Source organism: Theropithecus gelada, chromosome 9 (assembly GCF_003255815.1).
Source record: "Theropithecus gelada isolate Dixy chromosome 9, Tgel_1.0, whole genome shotgun sequence".
NCBI classification, from domain to species: Eukaryota; Metazoa; Chordata; class Mammalia; order Primates; family Cercopithecidae; genus Theropithecus; species Theropithecus gelada.
The window spans coordinates 25,627,658-25,650,644 of record NC_037677.1 but is presented as its reverse complement, the minus strand read 5'-3'; the positions used below and the strand labels follow the sequence as shown (position 1 = coordinate 25,650,644).

At 45.5% G+C, this 22,987-nt stretch overlaps 1 protein-coding gene across 4 annotated transcripts in view; it reads left to right on the top strand.

The window, feature by feature from the left end:
• Window positions 1–22,987, top strand: part of KIAA1217 (KIAA1217 ortholog) — an 890,216-nt gene that overhangs the window by 485,978 nt on the left and 381,251 nt on the right. For 2 of the 4 annotated variants that reach the window (XM_025397471.1, XM_025397470.1), the window contains exon 1: window positions 14,166–14,767. The exons of 1 other annotated variant lie outside the window; for it this stretch is intronic. In XM_025397471.1, the coding sequence (XP_025253256.1) occupies window positions 14,698–14,767 (70 nt within the window). In that variant the 5' untranslated portion in view covers window positions 14,166–14,697. Of the gene's footprint in view, window positions 1–14,165; window positions 14,768–22,987 lie in introns of those variants that run through there. One more of the 4 variants, XM_025397472.1, reaches the window with a different exon arrangement.

Here is a 22,987-nt window from a genome sequence, read left to right as displayed (position 1 = left end):
TGATCCTCCAGCCTTGGCCTCCCAAAGTGCTGAAATTATAGGCATGAGCCACAGTCCAGCCTGTCTTTATTTCTATTCTATATGACTGTTCTTTCTCTGTACGAGGATAACAAGTCCCCGGTCTTACCCTCCATGTTCCTTCCAAGTGCTGGAGGCCAAGAGAAGAATGAGGCTGTCTTCCTTCTCTCCTGGTCCCCTCCCTGCCAGGCCACTCTGGGTGGGCTGTATTCCTCTAGGGAAGGCAGACTCCTCCAGGCAGCCCTCCCCTTGACTCTCTCTCCAGGCTGGGGAAGGTGCTTTCTCCTCTTGCTCCTTCAGGCCTAGAAGAGATGAGAGTCCCTGTCCTGGACTGCAGCATCCCTGGAAGTATTTTCAAAACCCTGTCCAGTGCCATGGAAACACTGCAGTGCCTTTTATTAAGCTTCCTGTATTTCCAGCTTTAAGATGCCGTGTCTTCTTACTCCAGATCCTGCCCGAGCAAACCATTAGGAATGGCTCAGGAGTATTTCTCCTTGTTCCAGCTGAAGCCCAAATCATCCTTCAATGATGGCTCTCACTCTGCAGGTTGCCCAAGACAAGGAACCCAGAAAACAGGGCTTTTGCGGACAAGGCAGCCATGAACCTGCCCTGTCTCGAAAGTTCTTTGGGGATTAATTGTTTGGATTGGGGATAAGCGTTTCTGTTTTAGGGCTTCTACCTCCAGAAAAGAACAGAGCGAGGTTGGAATCAGAGGGCAACAGAGCCACTAAGATAATGTGTGAAAATGTTCCCAGGAAAGTCCGAATACGGGAAAATCTGATGACAGGAAGATACTGAATGAGACTTGTTCTCAGCCAGGAAAGGAAGTGGCTCCGGGGAGAGCCACTGAGAAGCAAATCTTTTAGGTGACATGTGCTAAGAAAGGGAACTTAGGAAAGGTTTTGCTTTGGTTTTTGTTAGTTTTCACAAAGAACTAGGGCTTTGCTGATTATATCATTTAAAAAATACATATTGCCTGGGTGCGGTGGCTCACGCCTGTAATCCCAGCACTGTGGGAGGCCGAGGTGGGCGGATTGCCTGAGGTCAGGCATTCGAGACCAGCTTGGCCAACATGGCAAAACACCTTCTCTACTGAAAACACAAAAATTAGCGAGACATGGTGGTACATGCCTCTAATCCTAGCTACTCAGAAGGCTGAGGCGGAAGAATTGCTTGAACCCGGGAGGTGGAGTGAGCTGAGAGCCTACCATTGCACGGCAGTCTGGGTGACAGAGCAAGACTCCGTCTCAAAAAAAAAAAAAAAAGAAAAGAAAAGAAAAAAAAAAGATATGTTTTGGCCAGGCAAGGTGGCTCACCTCTGTAATCCCAGCACGTTGGGAGGCTGAAGCAGGAGGATCACTAGAGGCCAGCAGTTTGAGACTCTTCTGGGCAGTGCAGCAAGATTCCATGTCTACAGAATTTTTCTTTTAATAATTAGCCAGGTGTGGTGGTGTGCACCTGTAGTTCCAGCTACTGGGAGGCTGAGGCGGGAGGACTGCTTGAACCCAGAAATTCAAGGCTGCAGCAAGGTATGATTGCACCACTGCACTCCAGCCGGGGTGACAGAGTGAGACCCTGTCTCAAAACACACACACACACACACACACACACACACAGCTCTCGCAAGTTGGAGCATACTTACGTCAAAGACTTTACCTGAGATTTGAATTCATTAGGCATCCTGTATTTTCCCTGGCAACCCCACCCACCGCGCAGTGTCTCTGGTCACAGTGCCTGAAAGGAGCACACTGGGGCCTCACAGCTTCCAGGCAATTGCATAGGAAGCAGCTCAAAGCAGTAATCAATCTTGGGAAATTTTCCTGATTTCTGTTTTCATGTTTAAATTTTTATTAGAAAACAAAAAGCATTGCCAAAGGTGGATGTTTCCAGTTGCTTGGGGATAAAATATTATTATGATTCCTCATTCTTGCTGTACCAAGTATCGGGGATGATTAGGGAGAAGAAATCTGAGAATGCTTTCATTGGAAATTCAGGAAAAACTTTACACCTTGTAGAGGGCAAGGCGGACGTTCCGATGCAGCCTTTTGACTCTCTCGCCCCCTAGTGGCGACATGCCTAAACAGGGGTTTGCCTTCCTACTGGTGACAGTTGCATGCCCTGGGACTTCTCCATTGCACTAACTGTGTAGTAAGTGAAATAACAACAAAACACATAGGAAGATGAAGATCCAGGCATATCTAAGCCCCAAAACCAGTCTGAGCGGTGCATAAAGACAGGGCCGAGGTGCAGATGCTGTGCTGCTCCCTTGTAGCCTCCATTTTATGGGGATCCTGGGCTAATAGGGGAAAATCTGGCTTCACGCCCCGGGGTTGAATCTGCCCAGAGTTGGTTGCCTTTATTTACATTCATTTACCCAATAAATTTTCCTGGAGTGCCTACTATATGCCAGGCACCGTGCCAGGTGCTAAGCATTACACCTCACATCCTTCACTACGATTTGGAGTTAAACCGAAGAGTTTGCACAGAGTTCTAGAAATTGCACCCAAAGCAAACTGAACACACAGCTAGGCACAGGCAGAAATTTTAGAACTGGGAGGGAATCTATATAACCAATGCCCTTTTACTTAGACTAATATCCCTGCCACATTCTTTCTTTATAACTCATATATACAGGGTTTCAGCATCTTTTTTGATAAATGGTCATTAGACTTCTTGACAACTATTTATAATTCGGCACCCAGTAATCAATCAGAATTGCATATAGTACAAAATTAATGCCATGTGATATGCCTGGAGCCATTTCTGACTTATGAAAGAAAGATGGTGTTGGCAGAATGTTGAATTTTCGTCCCTGTTTCTAGAACGTGCGATGCTGACTTGCTGACATTGAAAGAATGTAGCGACAGAAACCTATTAGAGCAGTGAACTTGTTTTGGAAATAGTTGGGTTGGGCCTATTTGTGGTAGCACTGACCAAAGTCAATCAGTGGAAAGAATTGAGACAGAATGTTGAAACATAACCTGAGTTTGTTCAGCAGTCTGGAGTATCTCCCAGCTTCCACTACCCTACGTTCCATTTAATTTATACATCCTGCCAATTTTACTTCCTGAGTATTTCTCAAACCTTTGCCATCTTTTTATCTTTATAATTCCCATAGTTTCAAATCTCACATCTTTTTTCCTAAATCACTATAACAGAAACTGTATTGTAATCTCTTTTCCTGCTTCTCTCAAATCCATTCTCCACACAGATTTATCTCAAACACAAATCTGATCATGTCCTTAGTCTGCTTTTATCTTGTTCATGACTCTGTGGTGCTGGCAGGACACAGTTCAAGCTTTTTGTGCATGAAATGCATGGACCTGACACCTGTCCTGGGGCACAGAATGCATGGGACGGATACTTGTCCTGCCATGTCCACCATCATTCCATCGTCTTTCCTATCACATCCCTCCTGAGGTCTTCCAGGTGCTCTGAATCGGTCTGTGAGCCTGTTGAGTGAATATCCAAACATATGTATCCACCTCTGTGCTGTGTTGCCTATGAGTTTTCTCCTTGGTAAACCAGGTAACCCTGACGTGACTGAATCCCATTATTCAAAACATGTTATGAGTTTGTGTTGTTTCAAAGAGTCCCATTATCAGTGGGTAATATTTCTGTCAGATTCCAAAGGCTTACTGCCCTTCTCTTTCCCACTGTTCAGCTGCAGTGAATTCTTCAGCTGATTCTCTTTGGTGTTCAGTGTTTCATTAATCGAATTCTGACCTCTACATAGAATGGAACTGTTTGGGATACTGGCTGGGCGTAGTGGCTCACGCCTGCAATCCCAGCATTCTGAGAGGCTGAGGCAGGTGGATCACCTGAGGTCAGGAGTTTGAGGCCAGCCTGGCCAACATGGCAAAACCTCATCTGTACTAAAAATACAAAAATTAGCCAGGCGTGGTGGTGCAGGCCTGTAATCCCAGCTACTTGGAAGGCTGAGGCAGGAGAATCGCTTGAACACACGAGGCGGAGTTTGCAGTGAGCCAAGATCATGCCACTGCACTCCAGCATGGGTGACAGAGCAAGATTCCATCTCAAAAAAGAAAAAAAAAAAGGCATTTACTCAGCATCCATGTGTGCCTAGGGCTGTGGTAGGAACTGGGGATTCAGAGATAATAAAGCTGGTCTTATTCCTTGGCAACCTCATAAATCTCATGAGAGAGGCTCACATATAAGCAAAGAAAGTGCGACAAGTGTTCACAAATCTATGGCTTCTCTCATCAATTTCAACATCCTTGGCCTCCTCCACTGGCAAACTAGGGCCTAATCGTTTTCTGAAAAAATGAAAGTGTGAGTGAATGACGAGATGGATGAATTGATCATCTTTAGCCTAAAGCAGTATTCTCCAAACTACTAGGTCTTAGGAGGCAATGTTCAGTATCACATGAACAAGCCAGGTGTGGTGGCTCACACCTGTAATCCCAGCACTATGGGAGGCTGAGGTGGAAAGATCACGTGAGACCAGGAATTCAAGACCAGTTTGGGCAAGTGAGACCCCATTTCTATAAAAAATTGGTAGAAAATTAGCCAGACATGGTGGTGTGCACCTATAGTCTCAAATACTCAGGAGGCTGAGCTGGATGACCTGAGCCCAGGAGTTTGGAGGAGTTTGGAGCTGCAGTGAGCTGTGATTGCACCACTGCACCCCAGCCTGGGTGACAGAGCGAGACCCTTTCTCAAAATAGAAAAGAATTCAGTAAACAATATATTTTACATTGTTAATAGTTATATATTTACTTATACAGGATGTAAGAAAATATTTAACTGTTTTATCAAACCCGTAATTTAACAATAATATAGATGAGAAAAAGCTTAATATTTTAGGCAAGTCAGTATAAAGTTAATACTAATATAAATGGTAAGAATTTGACCCAGTCACCTCTTAAAGATCCCAGCTTTCCACACTGCCACACATTAGTGATTAAATTTCAACATGAGTTGTGGAGGGGACAGACATTCAAACTATAGCCGAAGAGAAATTGTTGATGTTTGGGAAACAAAATAATTTTCACTGTTTCCTTTTCTTCAGGTTTTATTCTTTCCCCAAATTCAGCCTACAGGTGACTGTTTTATGTGCAACCCATGGCAATTTTTAACTACGGCATTGAAACCTTTGAAAAGATAAGACAAGGCTGTGTGTGTGTATGTCTGTTTTTAAAGATGAGCCAAACTATGTTTATTATTTATTTTATTTTATAAGTGATTCTGTCAACTGACCATGTGAATGTCCTGATTTTCATAGATTATGACCCGTTCAGGTGACAAGAAATAGACGTACTAATAACCTAGTAATCTTGGATTATTATTTATATTTGGAAGTAAGGAAAAACAGGAAATGGCTTTCCCAAGCCTCCTGAGCAACATTTAGGAGACATTTTATATATGTATGTGTGTCCATGTGTGTGTGTATGTGTGTGTGTGTGTGTGTATATATATACATATGGATAACATTTAGAATACAGCAGTAGCGGCATCAGGCTGACAGCAACTCTGGGAAACCCACAGGACACTGTCTTTCCCCCCATGCACCCCTGCCCAGCCTTCAGTGTCTCCATTCCTGCTTCCTTCTCTGCCTCCTGCTGCTACACAGCCTGCTCTGCTGATCTCTCTCTTTCTCCTTTTCTCTCTTTCTTTGGTTTGTGTCACCTCAAGGCTTTTGCTTGCTGTCACTTTTTAAATTTTTTTTTAATTAATTTTTTTTTTTTAAGAGATGGGGCCTCACTCTGTTTCCTAGGCTGGAGTGCAGTGAAGCTACCAGCTCACTGCACTCTCGAACTCCTGGGCTTCTGGCTAATTTTCTGAAAATTTTTTGTAAAGACGAGGTCTCACTATGTTGCCTGGGCTGGTCTCAAACTTCTGGGCTGAAGTGATCCTCCCGCCTCAGCCTCCCAAGTAGTTAAGTTTTAAGACTATAGATGTGAGCCACTGTGCCACCAAGCCACCATGCCACTGAGCCACTGTGCCACTGTGCCACCTGGCTATGCTTGCTGTCTTTGTGCATCTCAGCTTTCACCTGCCATACTGCCTGCATCTGGGGTGACCAACTCAACCCAGTTTCTCTGGGACTTTTTCAGTTTTAGCACCAAAATTTCCACAACCAGGCAACACCTAAAGTCCTAGGTAAGCCGGGATGTTTAGTCACGCCACCTGTACCCCTTTGCTATACATTTCATATTCGAATTCTGTAAAGGAGAAGAGGGGAAATCTGACTGGATCTCTTTGTCCCTTGTCCAGCCCAGGGAGCCTCTGAGCTCTTCCAGCTGAGCCTACTGATTATACCAGTGAGGGTTGGCGGTGACAAAAGGAAGCATTCCTAGCTGATTGTCTCAGAAGGGGCCTGTGAGCAGAGTGAACCTGAGAATATCATCAGGTCCTGCAGTCCACTTTCCATACCAGTTTGTATCAGTGCTGGTGCTGAACGTGTTGGGTGAAGGTTTATGCAGACGAGAGGTGTCAGTGGGGGGCAGGCAGAAACAATTTTAAAAATCATTGCACCAGCTGAGTGTCATGGCTCATGCCTGTAATTCTGGCACTTTAGGAGGCTGAGGTGGGTAGATCACTTGAGGTCAGGAGTTCGAGACCAGTCTGGCCAACGTGGCGAAACCTTGTCTCTACAAAAAATACAAAAATTAGCCGGACGTGGTGGCACGCACCTGTAATCCCAGCTACTCGGGGGGATGAGGCAGGAGAATTGCTTGAACCCAGGCGGCAGAGATTGCACTGAGCCAAGACCCCACGACTGCACTCCAGCCTGGGTGACAGAGCAAAACTCCATCTCAAAAAAAAAAAAAAAAAAATCATTGTACCCTTTTTACCTTTATGAACTCAAGCATTACACAAATTAGGCTCCTAATATAGTGTTATAGAAACCCTGGCCCAACCAGTCATTAAGTATTTTATCCCAGTCAATATTGTCCAGTTCAGAGATTGTAAAGTTTGCAAAAGTGGGTGTTTACAAAGCAAAACAATGTCATCTGGGAAATGAAGAATGTTAATCTCTAGCAGCCTTGGGGACAAACACAAAATGCACTACGGCTTAGGGTGGAGAAGCTGAGCCATCAATACTTTCTAAATCCTGGAGGGCTTCCTCTACCTCCCGCGTTCCAGCACCCCCTCTACCCACTTGGCTCCAGAAATCAGTCCTTCTCTATTAAAACTGTTTTTCCATCTGCAAGGAACCGAGGTCCCCACCCGGCCCTACCCCACCTCCACTTCCGCCCCGCCTTCAGTTCTGTGGGCTGAGGTGGGGAGAGAAAAATAAAATCACTGTAAAAATACTTGACTTCTGAAGCACGTGACTGGCTTTCAAGAATTCTATAAACTCGAGGGTGAGACACTTGAAGAAGTGAGAGGCATGGCTCAGGGCAGACAGGGGCTACTTTGAGCCCTCTGAGTCTCTGGATGCCCCTCCTGAGCACCCCCAACCTCCTGATCACCCCGATCCTCCTCTCCAGCACCCCATTCCCAACTCTTCCTGGTGTTCTGAGACCCCTGAGGGAGTGCAGGCTGCGCGCAGGCAGGCAGCCCAGCCCCGGGTGCTGGGTGACCCCCTCAGCTCCAGGTGTGGCTGCAGGACTGTCAGCCTCCCGGGGGTGACATGGAAGGGTGAATGCATTTGCACTGCGCCTTTCATTCTGTGGCATCTGTGTCTCTGTTTCTCTTAAAGCCTATGGCCATCACTCACCCGGAGGCTGAGAACTGATGAAAAAGTGGAGCAAAAACAAAACAAAACTAGCTGCATTGTTGAAACAAAGTCAATTTCAGTGTTTATTTGGCAGAGAAGCTAGTAGAGGTGATCAAAGTGATCAAGGCAATTCACTTGTTTCGCTGGCCCTGGGAGGGAAGGTGAGGAGCTCTGAATTCCAAAGGTGGGGGGAGAGGAGAGCAAAGCTCAGGGGAGAGAGCGGTCAGGAATCTCCCTGGGCACAACCAATCCCTGCAGAGACTCCAAGACACCAGTCACAGCTTTCTCCTTCTCCTGCATCAGGGTGACCTCCAGGCCCTGTTCTCTGAGCCTCCACCCTCCACCCTGGGCTGCACCACTGCCCCCAAGCCTTTATGGGCACCCCTGCCCAAAGGTTATGCTCTGGGTGCACCCTTGCACCCAAGCTCCCCTCAGGCGCTTTCCCCTATCCTAGCAGCTCCACACCTCCTCCGCACCAGCTCTGAGGGTAGTTTCCAGCTTTGGCCTCCTCCTCCAGGAAGGCCTGCGCCCCAGGGAGGTCCCTGGCATCACAGTCTTAGCTTACAGACTAGAGGTCTCAGTGACTAGAGCAGGCGCCCAGCTCCCGGCAGAAATTGATAAATATCTATGATGGAACTGCATGCCGCCTTAGGGCTCCTACAGCAATGCCCCCCAGATAATACCAGACCCAATTCTACTGTTGAAAGAAGAGGAATTTTAGAAATAGGTATACCAGGCCAGGTGCAGTGGCTCATGACAGAAATCTCAACACTTCGTGAGGTCAGGGCCGGAGGATTGTTTGAGTCCAGGAGTTCAAGACCAGCTTGGGCAACATAATGAGCCCTAATGTCACAAAAAATATAAAATTAGCCAGGCATGGTGGAGTGTGCCTGTAGTCCCAGCTACTTGGGAGACTGAGGCTAGAGAATTTATTGAGCCCAAGAGGTTGAAGCAGTGAGCCATGATCATACCCCTGAATCCAGCCTGGGTGGTGGAGTGAGAACTTATCACAAAAAGAAAAAAAGGAAGAAGAGAGATACCTCCTTTTTTATTCTTCATTTCCATCTAGCAAAATAATAATAATAATGATTGAGGGGTCACCTAGGACAATGGCCTTGGACTTCAGTAGTGAAAAAAGAGGATAAACGATCCTAAGGTATTCACCAAGTAAAGACTGAACAGGACGCTGGAGATGAGAAAGATGGGCGAGATGAGAGTCAGACATTCGAGAATGCTCCAGGAGTCAGTTTGTGCAGCAACAAAGTGGGGAGATGTTGGTGGGGGTAACAGGGAGAAGTGTACTCCATGATCCCAGTTTTGGCAATTTGATTGGTTTCCCTTCCTTCTTGCTCCCCCTATTCCCCAACCCCCACCTCCACAGGTCACTGTAGCTTTGAGAGACGGCCGGGGAGAAGCTCAAGGACAGAAAATAAGCCAGGAGAGTCTCTTTCCAACAAATACTCTACTGAAAGGGTTGATAATGAGGCACTGTGGGTAAAGCGAGGTAGCAACCCAAGTGCTTGTATCTATAGAAGTTCTCATATTCTCGTGGACTCCACCCTGGCCCTTCAGAAACTCTGTGAAATATGCCATGGTTTCGCTCCCTCTGGGATAAAAGGGGTGAGCAGATACATGTTACAATTTTCACTTAGAAGTTACCACCTGGAATCCAGACTTTGTCTGCAGTGACCAGAGGGCAGAGCTAAGCAAGACTCTCAAGACGATGTGCTGCGCAGATGCCAGCTCTGACCACAGTGCTGTGCATACGGGGTCTCTGCTGCCCAGCATCTATCTTCCAACTTAAGATAGATAAAAGAACCCATAATAAAAGCCAACATCAATTGGTTCTCTTAAAAAGAAAGCAAACATTAACACATTGGATCTGTGTGTAGTTTCACATTATATGATCACATGAGGAATTTGTGTGGAGGGGCAAGAGGAGAGTTCCAAGACATCTGATAGGGAGACTTGAGTGTTGGTGGGTAGGGAGGGGCTCTTGGGCACCTCACTTAGTGTCTGGCAGAATCTCCTTGGAGCCACTGGAATTTTAAGGACTTTAAGTAAGGGAAGATTGGTTACCCTCTGCTCTGGAGAGAATGCTGGAGATATAAATGGTTACCTGGTGAAATTGTTGCTCTTAACACAGAAGGGAAAATTCTGTTTTGATCTATGAGTCATATAGAAATGTATCATACTATGGAATTTGTGAAATTGTTAGTGGGGCTTTGTAATACAGTTTGTGTGAGGCTCACACCTTCGCTCTAATTATTGTTTAAGATTAATTATTTTTTAATTATTGTTTAAGATTCTTTTATAGGGTCTTTGTTGGGAAACTCAAACAGTATCATTATGTTCCCCTCACATTTAGAAACCTAAGGCGCCCAGAGGGCTTATCTTGGGATCACACATAGGTGGCCATCTGTACTGGTTTGCCAGGGACAGCCGTGGTTTCTTGTCCAGTTGTAATTATTAATAGTGTCTCCTTTCCCTCTCACAACTGCTGGTTTATGCTAAGTATAAGGTCACCCTAACCACCTGACACATTGCTGTCAAAACTAGGATTGGAGATCCCACATTTCACATGTGCCAGATCATCCATTTAAGCAAATGTTATCCCAGTTGTTAAAAATCCTTTGTTTTTGACTTACAGGGCCTCATACCATAGTAGTCTGTCTTTTAGAAATAGTTAATGTGGAACACATCAAACATGAGGCCTCTGGTTGAAACACTTTTGTTGACTTCTTTGTTTTTCACTTTGTTTTGATTAACTCCCACAGTTATGGCTGCCTTTGAAAAGTACATTTTAAGGACTTCAGCAAGCATTAATTATTTCTTTTGTGTCATGATGTCAAGTCATTTTCAATTATCTGGTTCTTAATAGAATTTAAAGTGAAAAAGTATTAAATATGTATCAGGGCAATTCCACTTACTCTTGGTTCTTGCAATGATTTCTCTCTTGAAAAACTTACATAGGCCAGGCACAATGGCTCACGCCTATAAACCCAGAATGATTACTTTGGGAGGCCGAGGTGGGCGAATTACCTGAGGTCAGGAGTTCGAGACCAGCCTGGCCAACGTGGTGAAACCCCATCTCTACTAAAAATACAAAAAAAAAAAAAACAGAGCCAGGCATAGTGGCAGGTGCCTGTAATCCCAGCTACTCAGGATGCTGAAGGAGGACAATTGCTTGAACCCAGGAGGCAGAGGTTGCAGTGAGCCGAGATCACGCCATTGCACTACAGCCTGGGCCACAAGAGCAAAACTCCACCTCCAAAAAAAAAAAAAGGGAAAAAAGGCCGCGTGCGGTGACTCACACTTGTAATTCCAGCACTTTGGGAGGCCGAGGCGGGCAGATCACAAGGTCAGGAGATCAAGAACATTCTGGCTAACATGGCGAAACTCCATCTCTATGAAAAATACAAAGAGTTAGCCAGGCATGGTGGCATGTGCCTGTAGTCCCAGCTACTCAGGAGGCTGAGGCAGGAGAATCACTTGAACCCAGGAGGCAGAGGTTGCAGTGAGCCCAGATCGCACCACTGGGTAACTGAGCAAGGTGCCATCTCAAAAAAAACAGAGGAAGACACCATCTCAAAAAAAAAAAAAAAGAAAGAAAAGAAAAACTTACATAAAGGAAATTGACATGCTTTCCACAACCCTGTAATTGGCCTGCTGAGAAATCGCATGCAATTGTTTACAATTTTTGTGATTAATTCTCTTCATGGTGGTTGCCACTTATGTTGCGTTATCAGCACCAATAATGGTCCAGTTCTGTAACAGGTTAGCTATGACTACAAAATCACCATTTGTCTTTACAGCACTCTATTATCTCATCACTTGTCTTTCCTTTTAAATGACATTTGTTTTATGTGGTAGCTCATTTTGAGTCATGAATTGCAACATGTGGAACCACTAACCAAGAAATAGTCTTGCACCTTTCCCTGTTAACAGAAATGGAGTTGAAAACTTAGCCTCCTGGTATTATTATTATTCTAGTTCTCTATATGATTGGAGGGAAATCAGATTTCAAGTTCTTGCCGCTTTCCTTATGCCTTTCACAGCAAATTTCAAAGTATAGCAGTAGGCAGATTGCAATGTAATAGCAATTTTTAAGCCCAGAAATTAAATTAAACCAGAAAGAAATACACCTACCTCTAGTTCAAATAGTGTTTCTTCCGGAAAGAAGAACATCTCCACAGTAACAGCGGTGACAATAAGAGTATTTTCATGAAGATCGGAGTTAGCAGGTTTATATAGATTGCAGAATACAGCTACTGTTTTCCAGAGAAACTGACAATCAGTGTTAAATGGTTAGGAAGGTCTCTGTGCTTTGGAGAAAGATATGGACTAGTCGGTGCAAGGGCTAATAGAGTGCCTTCTCAAATTGTTTTCAGTTCCTCCTCTTAAGGAGGAACGAAAGGCTGGTAAGTAATCCAATAGAAGCTTTTCCCTATAGAATGGTCAGAAAGTTTGATCATTCAAAAGAACATTATTTTACTGTAAATACATGTCTAGATTTCATGGTCCTTAATGATTTATGTTACATGTCTTCCCCCCTAACGCCTTTTTCTCTTGTGCATATCACAGAGTTTTGCTTCCTGGAATATCAGTGGAGAGGGTAGTCAGCTTGGCCCATATGAGGGAGGGGAGGGTTCTAGCAGCTGGAACGCAAGGTGGACTGACCAAGGGGGTTCCTTGGCCTGCCTGGAAAACGGTAGTTCAGACCTGGTGGGAAACATTCCCCTATTTTTGTCCATCTAGGGATCAACAGAGGCCTTGAAAGACTGCTGTGACACCTTCCAAACAGCCCCCAGGAAATCATAATCAGCATCTGCCAATGGATCTCTTCTGCCTGGGTTGAGCTAGCCAGGAGGGCCCCAGGGCAGGGTATGGTTTGTGGCTGCCAGCTGCCATGGCAGCTCTCTGCTGCCTCCTTCATCCTGGGGTTTTTGCCTCTGTGCTACCAAATGACAGGTAGGAGCTGCTAAGGATGGGCTCTCTGGACACCAAAGCAAGGGGCTTGGGGTCACAACTAAAGGCTGAGGGACATCTGATTTGGGCTGCTGCATCTGCAGTGTTTCTCTCTCTCTCTCTCTCTCACTTTTCTCCCGCCCTCCTCTCCACTCTTCCTGGCATTAATGCCTTAAAGACTAATACCACAACAGTGTACAAGAATCAGGATGATCTGGACCTGAAAGGCTGAACATAGGAGGGTCCTCCTTCATGAACATTTTACACCTAAGGAAATAGTAAGTTTAAAACTAGATTCATCTGGCTTTGCCCAGGGGCCACCGGGACAGAAACTGTGTACGATTCATTCCTCCTTAAAGCAAGATTGCCAGGTAATTCTGTTGCAAAGTCATAGAGACCTTAAGTTATCTGCCCTGCAAATCCCACTGCCTCTATTCAGGCTGCCAAGGCACTGGTTTATTTTTCTGAAAGATTCACTGCGTCTTCTTGGATTTCAAGAAAAATCCCGTTAGGAATTGAGGGGCTCTCTTCTTCCCCTCCCGACATGAGTATAACTCACTTCCTGGCATGTCTCCTTTCCTTTTGGCCTACATCCTTTGTCTGTTAGGTGCTTCCACATCCTTATGTCTTAAATGACCAAAATACGTCACCCCCACTGCCAAAACACACAGGTCACTCGAGGTCACAATCTGGAACATAGGCCGGCCATTGTTCTGCACACATTCTTGATTTAAATCAATCTCAAACCTTGCTGGAATGCCCTGTAAACTGGGGCAAGGTATGGTCACCAGACTAAGCATTGTCCTTTTTTAACCTTCCAGTGATGGGGCTGCTACAGGTTACAATATTGCAGTCTTCCTCCTAGCTACTGTTACCCTGAGATATCTGAGGTTGCAGAGCTAATGTTGCCTAGATTATTTTGCCATCCTTTTTTTTTTTCCTCCGGACATCATGCCCCCTATTTTCACTCTCTGGGAACTCTGCCAGTTATTCAAGGACTGGGTAAAGAACAAAATAAATATTTGTAGGTGGTTTAAAAGGAGAAGAAGTATGTTGGCTGTAACTCTGCCCATCCAAAGAAATGCATTTTCACTGTCTTTCAGATGTTTTGAAGTTCTTAACTGGGAGAGCTTCAGAAGGTTGACTTTACTAGTTTACCTTTCGGATTTGTGATCAAGGGCTGAATGTGTGAGTGTGAGTGTGTGTGTGTTTGTAAGTGTGTTGGGGAAGGGAGGAGTCTGAGAAAGTGAGGCAAGTAAGTAGAAACTTTTTTTAAAAAAAGTCCAGATTGAGTGATTGAAATCGACAGTGAGCAAATGAGGCTAGACCTCTTCATACATGTTAATCGGGCCCTAAAAAATTAGTGCCGGAAAGTGCTTACTTGCAGCACTCAGCATAGACCCTTTCTTTCAAATTGTTTGGGATTTTTTTTTTTTTTTAAGGGAGTTCACTGAAATTTGGGAGGTTCGACAGGTTGCTGTTTCTTAATATGTGGATCACCCGATTTGGGAGGCTCACTCTCCCTCTGAGATTAAAGAGATGAGGGCACTGGCTCCCAGCGAAGGCTCCCGGCCTTAATCATGTGTGAAATGTTTTCCTTCCTGGGCTGCAGAGCCTCGGTGGTTTGCAGCGGTGGAACCAGGCAGGCCGAGCTGTGGGTAGGAGAGGCCGTCACCTGTTGGGGCCTCCCCCCTCGCGCCCAACCCCCGGCATCGCCCTGCCCTGGCAGAGCCCAGCCCCCAGTCCCCGGGGAGCGCGCCTGCGGACGGACAGACAGACGGACGGTCGGACAGACCTAGGGACGGAGGGCCAGCGGTAGGGGGGATCCAAGAGGCCCGGCGCTGGAATGCAGTTTTCTCGGGCGAGGGAGACTTTGCACCGGAGTGGAAAATAGTTTGGGGTGGGGTTTCGCACCGTCCCCTCCTCCCCAGCCCCGGGCCCCCTCCCAGGCGCTTTCTGGGAGCTTTTAGAACTGCGCTCTGAAGTTTCCAGAGAGCAAGGAGCTTTTGCGGCAGGCAGAGACAATGGAAGAAAATGAAAGCCAGAAATGTGAGCCGTGCCTTCCTTACTCAGCAGACAGAAGACAGATGCAGGGTAAGTAACAGACCCATTCAAAGATGGAGTTACAGGGACGCGTGCCCCTTGCCGCTTGCTGCTTTTTATAAACTGCAGCCCTGGGACCTGGCAAAGAAAAAAAAAAAAAAAGGCAAATTCTTGAGATGGTACATTTTCCAAACTGGATAGAGAATAGAGAACTGTGATTTCTTAGGCTTGACTTTATCTCTGGCACGATTTTCTTAAGCAGCAAAAGAGGTGGTGGGGTGATGTCACATTTGTAGCACAGTGAGCCATCAGCATGCACTGTATCCCTAAGCAATGACAAATAAATCACTAAGCAGCTCCTAATCATTTCCTCCCGGGGCTCCAGCCATGGGAGAAAGGAGCTGTTTTTGTGAAACTGTCTCTAGGACGGCAGCTTCCATTCATTGGTTGGGGGATTCCATGTGGCAGATGCATGCTGGCTGCAAAGTTTGTGCAGTATTTTAGAGTTAAATCACAGAAACCAGGCGTGTTTTATTTTACAGATCCCAGCAGCAGGGGAAGGCTTGAGCATCTGGGTGATAGATAGAACTCTGGATCTTCTTTTATGTTTTAATTCAAAACTTGGGAGTTGTTGGACAATTTTGGTAAATTTTCTCCAGGCAGTTTCCCTTTAATTGTGTTTATAATAGACTTGTCTTTTCCGTAGGGAATTTCCAGAAGCTTATGTTGTTCCAAAGAAATTTCGCAGCGGGATTGGGTAGCCAGAGGAGGTCCCTGCTCTCTGGCATCTGACGCCTGTAATGCCAAGAACTGATTCTATGGAATCCTATAGGCAGCATGTTCATAAACCGCACAGCCCTGGACCGCCCGACCCAGCCTCCCTCAGGTTCATGCAGGGGCCAGTACACAACAAAAAGAAGTGCGGGAGTGCAGTGCTGTGCGTGGGAGTAGGGATTATGCACAGGGGAAAAGGTGTGTGTTTTATGAACATGTAAAAGGGAAGTAGCACATGACTCATCCACGCTGAAAATGCAAAGCTAAGCCAGACAAGAGAACTTACAATGACAAGAGATAGAAATCCCCCAGTGAAATGTAGAAAACTCGAAGTTTTGTAATGGCTGGAGATTCCCTGAGTCTGAACAGTCATCTGTCGAGGTGTCTGCGTTCGTGCCGCCAAAGCACAGCACCCTCCTTGAGGCCACCGGGGTCAGTGGCATCCAGTGGAAGATAAGGCTACCTCGTCCCCCTGACTCCCGCAACCCCTCCATTTTCTGGGACAGGATCTTACTTCAGGAATTCAACCTCTGGGCCTGTCCTGAAAGAAATGACCCAGATTCTAGAGGGGCTGTTAGAAAGGGATCCATTTAAGAAATGACTTTCCAACAATCATGGCAATTCAGAGGCTTCAGAGGCTAGGATGGTCAGGCTGAGAGAGCATGCTCCTTTGCTCACTCATTAATTCATTCAGTGAATATTGAGCATCTGTTATGTCGTCGTCACTGTTTTAGCTGCCAGACATCCAGTGGTGAACAAAGCAGACTAAAAATACTTGCCTTCATTGAACTTACAGTGTAAGGACCAAGTTTCAGGGGGTGGGGAGCTGGTAGAGACAGACAATGAACAAATAAATAAAATATATAGCATGTTAGATGGCAGAGTTGCTGAATTTAGCAAATAAAAATACAGGAGGCCCAGCTAAATTTGAATTTCAGGTAAACAGTGAATTTTTTTTAGTGTAAGTATATCCTGTGTCATATTTGGGATATACTTATGCTAAAAATACTAATCCGTTATTTATGTGAAGTGCACATTTAACGGAGCAGTCCTGTATTTTATCTGGCAACCCTGGAAAATAAGGTTATGGAGAAAAATAAAGCAGGAAAAGGAAAAGGGAGTGAAACTAAATAGGATTATTAGAAAGAGCTTCACTGAAGTGATATTTGAGCAAAGATGAGAGAGGTAATAGCAGGAATCTAATGTATTCAAAGAACAACAAGAACATGGGAGAAGGATGGGAGGTAAACAGGTTGAGAGGTCATCCCAGGCCAAATCACCCAGGGCCCATGAAACCATCATAAGGACTAGAGCTTTTATTTTGAAAGAGGTGGGAATCTCCTGGCAGGTGGGACTGCTCTTTTTTTTTTTTTTTAGAGATAGGGTCTCGTTTGTCACCCAGACTGGAGTGCAGTGGTATGATTATAGCTCACTGCAGCCTTGAACTCTTGGACTCAAGCAATCCTCTGGCCTTAGCCTCCAAATAGCTGGGACTACCGGGACATGCCACCATGTGTGGTTTATTTTATTTTATTTTATTTTATTTTAGAGAAGGGGTCTTGCTATGTTGCCTAGGTGAGTTACAAAGGGATTTGTCTTTTTAAATGGGGGTAATACTGGGTGCTGTATTGAGAACAACCCAAGTAGGGTTGAGGGAAGGACAGGGAGGCCTTTAGGAAGCTTCTGTAGTCAAGGAGGCAAGAACCAGGGCTAGCTTGGACCAGGTAGTGATTAGCAGGTGGCGATAAGCAATCAGATTCTAGGTGTGTATTGAAGGTAATGCCCAAAGCATTTCCGCTACCCTGGGCAGCATAGTGAGACCCCATCTCTAGAAAAAAAGTTAGCTAGGCATAGTGGCACATGCCTGTAGTCCCAGCTACTTGGGAGGCTGAGGCAGGAGGATCACTTGAGCCAGGAGGTTGGAACTGCAGTTAGCCATGATTGCATCACTGCACTCCAGCCTGGGTAACAGTGTGAGACTCTGAAAGAAAGAAAGAGAGAAAGAGAGAGAGAAGGAGAAGGAAGGGGAAAGAACAGAAAAGAAGAGAGGGGAGTAGAGGAGAGGAGAAAAGAAAAGAAAAGACAAACAAGACAAAAGCAATTGCTAAAGGATTCAACGTGGGATGTAAGAGAAAAAGAGGAGTCAGAGACAACTTCCAAAATTTTGGTGTAAGCAGCTGAGAGAATGGAGTTGCCATTTGCCTAAGTGGGGGAGCATTTACGAAGAACAGATGAGAGGGTGTTTATGGTTTGAGGGTCTGAAGAGCAGAAAATCTTTTGATAGATTAGGATTGAGAAGTTTATCAGGGATCCAAGTGGAGATATTGATTGCAATTTGGATATTAATGACTAGAGCTGAAGGAAGACTGAGAAATGAGAGATCCCATAGGATTGAATCTGTGTGCAGAAGAAAAAGTCCAAAGGGATGCCTCCTGAGGCACTCCAGCATCTAGAGGTCAGGGAGATTGGAAGGAAGGGCTGGAAAAAATGGCAAAAGAGGAATAAAAATCCAAGTTCGATTTTTTAAATCCTGTTCAGTTCTGGGTGAATAGGATGCTGTAGAGAAGCATGGCTTCATTTTTAGTTCTCCCAGTGAGCACGAGACTGCGAGGGAGAGCAATATCTCTGACGCTAACATTACCCATGACGTCCATTTCTATCATTGCACTCTCTCTTGTGTCTGCCTGTGTATCTGTTTTACCCAATGACAATGTGATATTCCACAGCAGGGACCATGTCTTATTTATCCACATTTGCATTTCCAGCACCTAACAGAGCACCGGGCACCTCAGAAGGCACTCAGTAAACATTTGTTGAATGAAAGGCTAATTATACCACTTCGGGACTTTGAGTTTATTATCCTGCTATAGATAAGGATCCCTGGGGTGATCATGTAACTTATTGTCCAAATGAGATCCTTTTGAGAGTGAAAGGGAACACTACAAATAATTTTACTGGGACAACAGTTGTAACCCAGAGCTGTTTTGGCAAACTGGGGTATATGATCACCCTAAGAATAGCTCTAATCGATGAAGCTTCCACGGCTGAATAGCCCGGCTACCAGGTAAATAACAATGGGGAAGTGTAGCGCATAGTGTGCTTTGCAGAGTAGGCACTCAACAATTATTGGTGGAACCTGAATCTAACTCTATCATTTTCCCTTTGAAGGCCATGGGCTCTTCCGTGTGACCCTGGGGGATAGTCATTCCTTGGGATGACTCTGTCCACAGCAGTCCTGACGTGTGTGCTTTTGCTCTGGTCCCTAAGGTCTTGAAACTATGCAGGTGAGGTGCTATCAGCCCACCTGCTTACCTTCCCCACACTCTGATTGGCAGCCTCCCATCGAGTGCAAGCCTGGGGAATCAGATATGCAGAAACCGCCTCTAAAACAGCCCCCTCGGTCTCTCTACCCTTATCCCATTTCATTCTTCAAAGCATGTATCGGTAGGTGACATTTAGAATCTATATGATTTGTTTGTGGTTGGCCTCTCTATTTCAAACGTGGACTCCTCTATGAGGGAATTAAGTCTGACTTGATCTACTTCACACTCTATCTCCTAACTCCTTTCGGTGTAGGAGCAGGCAGTCAATAAATATTTGTATGAATGAATGAATCAATCAATCAGTGCTTGACACAGAATGCTGTTCTGGGAAGAGAAGGTCCTGTCTCTACTTTGTCTAAGATCTATACCAGAAATCCTCTTCATCATTGACAAAATTTTATGCTGTAGAGGAATATAATGACCCGGTTTCAGCTGTAATTTCTGTGTTGCTTTGTGTGTATGTTATGATAGTAACAAGGGAGCTAACCCCATCACTTTGAGATGCTGAGGCAGGAGGATCACTTGAGGCCAGGAGTTCTAGACCAGCCTGGGCAACATAGTGAGATCCCATCTCTACAAAAAAAAATTTTTTTAAGTAGCCATGCATGGTAGTATGCACCTGTAGTCCCCGTCACTCGATTCTGAGGCAGGAGGATCACTTGAGCGCAGGAGTTCGAGGCTGCATTGAGCCATGATTGCATGACTGCATTCCAGCCTGGGTGACAGAGCAAGACCCTGTTTCTAAAAACAAACAAACAAACAAACAAAAACACAAGGGAGTTTGAAAACTGAGGGAGGCTGTAGGATCCTGCGGCCTGCTAACCGATTATGTGTATTAATCAGATAGGCTAATTGTTTTAACCACCCTCTAATCTTGGTGGCTTTGGATGATGAAGGTGAATTGCTCACTCACACACAGCACAGTGTGATTTCTGTGGCCAGGTGGATTTCCTGGGTGGCTGCCGAGGCTCCTCCTGCCTTGTCACTCTGCCATCCCCCATGGCCTTCGAGGGTTCTGCTCTATGGATCCTTTGTATTCCACTGGCCAAAGAGTAAAGAGAGAGAGAACATGGAAAGTTATTCAGGAGGTCCAGGGGCCCTGACCGAAGGTGGCTCACGTGGCTTCTGCCCACAATGCATTGACTGGAATTAATACAAGGCCCCAGTGAGATGGAGGGAGGTGGCTGGAAAATGCGGTCTGCCTGTGTGTGCAGCAGAAGAGCATTCTGGTTGAACACATAGGGCTGTCTCCAGACCAAACAGCAACTCCCCATGATGCTCCCTGTGACAAGAGAGCTTCTCAGCACACTTAAGAAGGAGACAGCTAACCAGAAGCCACCAGAAAGAAGGGGGGATGCCTTCCCTCAGAGTCTGCGGCCTACCTAATCTTGACCCAGGAAAAGGATCTCAGGGAAGCCGTCAGCACTGTTGCTGGCTCTGGAGCGGGTGTGGAATGCCTGAGTGATGCAAGGCCCCAAATCCCTTGCTGCAGGTCAGCTGACCCAGCCAGAGTAACCTGAGTTGTGGCGAAGAAGCTGGCCTTGGCAGCTCCTGCAGTTGCCTGCCTGCGGGACTTGCAGTGCGGCTTTCTCCTTGAGGATGCCTCATCTTCCAAGAGCCTCTGCGTGTTTGGTGTCTACCTCAGCCCCTACTTTCCATGCTTTCTTTCCAGAATGCCAAATCCTAGTCTGGGAGCCCCTTGGATTCCTGAAGTGTCCCTCTAGCATTTCTGTCTGCCTTGTCCTCACTTCTCCAGGGAATGTTCCAGGGATTTTGCTCGGCTTTAAGCTCATATGTTGCTCTTTGCCCTGCTTGAAGTGAGCTCCCAGGAGGAGTTGCCCTGGGCTCTGCAGAGGCTGGGAGGGGCAGGAAAGGGAAACAGGACTGCCTTTCAGCAAGCCTTGCCTTCATGCTACAGCTTCATTATTTTGTTCGACAAGGATTCCCAGAATAGCAAACAGCTAGACACACCCATATTTAAATGTTAACACCAAAGCGCATTCCAAACAAGAAATCGAATTGTATTTCTGTTTTGATGGCTTGGATAATCCACACTTGAGCTTTTCTCTATTCATGTGGATAACGAGGAGTTGGCCAGGCTCAGATCTCTGACAACATGGCTATGGAATTGTGACTAATGTCCTCTGCCTGCTCCCTCTCTTGTTTTAATCGTTCTTAGTTTTTCTCTGCTGAAAAGACCACATTCTCCTGAAATGGCTGGAATGGCAGAGTTGTTGCTTCTCCCTCAGGTGTGGGACTTGACGCTTCCAAGAGCTTAGCCTTGTTGAGGAAAAGGCTCAGATGACGGATGTGGGTAAAGTGGCTTTGTGTGGAAAGTGGCGGTAGGTGGCTGTGAGTGCTGGTGACAGTAGAGCAGGTGCCTCGAGGTAGGAGGGGAGGCAGACAGAATGCTAGAGCATTGGGCATTGGGTGGAAGGCACAAGGCAGGACATTGAGACAAAAAGAAGAAGTGAGCTCCGAAGGCAATCTGATGTTTGCCAAGTGGCTGCATTGACCCTTCCAGCCTTGCTAATGGTTAATGCTGTTTGTACCTTTCCTCCAAATCACATCAATCCTTGTTAAGCAACTGGAGATATTTTAGAAAAATCCACAAGAAAGAAAAAACAGAAAAGCAACATGAGGTGAAAAGTGCTAAGAAAAAACAGAAGTTTGATGAGTCTAGTCAAGTAAATCAGAGCTACTCAAAGATTAATGTGGACAGAAGATTGGCTCTGACCCCCAAAACTCTCCCCTTCCAGCTCCCTTCCCAACTCATTTCAAACAAGAAGGAGGGTTTATTGTCCTGGCTGTCTAGACCTCTTCTGATGCTCTTTGGATGAAACAGAATAGATCATATGAGCCTGTGTGGCATAGTAAGGCAGGATGCGACTTTCTGCCCTGTTGTTGCCATTGGACATGCATGGACGTTTAGCCGTATGACTGTACATGTGCATGTGGACAGATGTGTGTTATACTTGTGTAAGAAATCACCCTTCCAGAGGCTCAGTCCTGTTAATTCATCTAGTTGTCCTGGATAACGTAAAATATATTTTCTTAATAATGTCAAAACTAATCTTCAAACTCCACTTAAAAGTCAGTAGTGTTGCTAGGTGTGATGGCTCATGCTTGTAATCCTGGCACTTTGGGAGGCTGAGGCAGGCAGATCACTTGAGGTCAGGGGTTCGAGACCAGCCTGGCCAACATGGTGAAACCCCGTTTCTATTAAAAATACAAAAATTAGCCGGGCATGGTTGCGCACGGCTGTAATCCCAGTCACTCGGGAGGCTGAGGCACAAGAATCGCTCGAACTCAGTAGGTAGAGGTTGCGGTGAACTGAGATCGCACCACTGCACTCCAGCCTCAGTGATGGAGTGAGACTCTGTGTCAAAAAAAAGAAAAAAGGTAAAAAATAAAATAAAATACATAAAAATAAAAAAATAGGTGTGGTGGCACACATCTGTGGTCCCAGCTAGTCAGGAGGCTGAGGCAAGAGGATTGCTTGCACCCAGGAGGTCAAGGCTGCAGTGAGCCATGATCATGCTACTGCATTCCAGCCTGACAGAGCAAGACCCTGTCTCAAAACCAAACCAAAACAAAACAAAGGCAAGAGTGTTATATCAAGTATACAACAATTTTGGCTGATATGAAACACATGCACAACACTCAAAAGATAAAGCTAAACCTCTTCAGATTGCACAGGTGTTTATCAACCTGAGAGACAGCATTTTCTGCATCGAGCTTTGTTCAATAGATCCTGTTATTTTTATATTATTAAGGAAGAGATCATTTAAAAGGTAGCCATGATGTGAGTCTAAGTGTTAGAAGGGTAAGCTAAGTAAATGAAATGACAGTTTAGCCCTATCTTTTAGCCCAATAGTTCCATCTTCTTCTTGTAAACTTACTGCTGAAACTAATGAAAAGTAGAAGAATTGACTAACTTGGCTGTGCTTTTCCTCCCGTTCCCCATCAGTGTCTGATGGAGATGCTATAATTAGCAGTGTAATGAGAATTGAAGGGTAAACAAGAAGAATGATTCCCAGAACACACATCAAGGGTTAGAAGACTGGAACAGGAAAACCAGCCTGAGATTAAAATGTTTTCTCTGCCCAACCAAAGGGCATCTATACCTAGAGTTCTATAAACAGATCTTTCCAGGCAAAGACAAGGGAAAGAG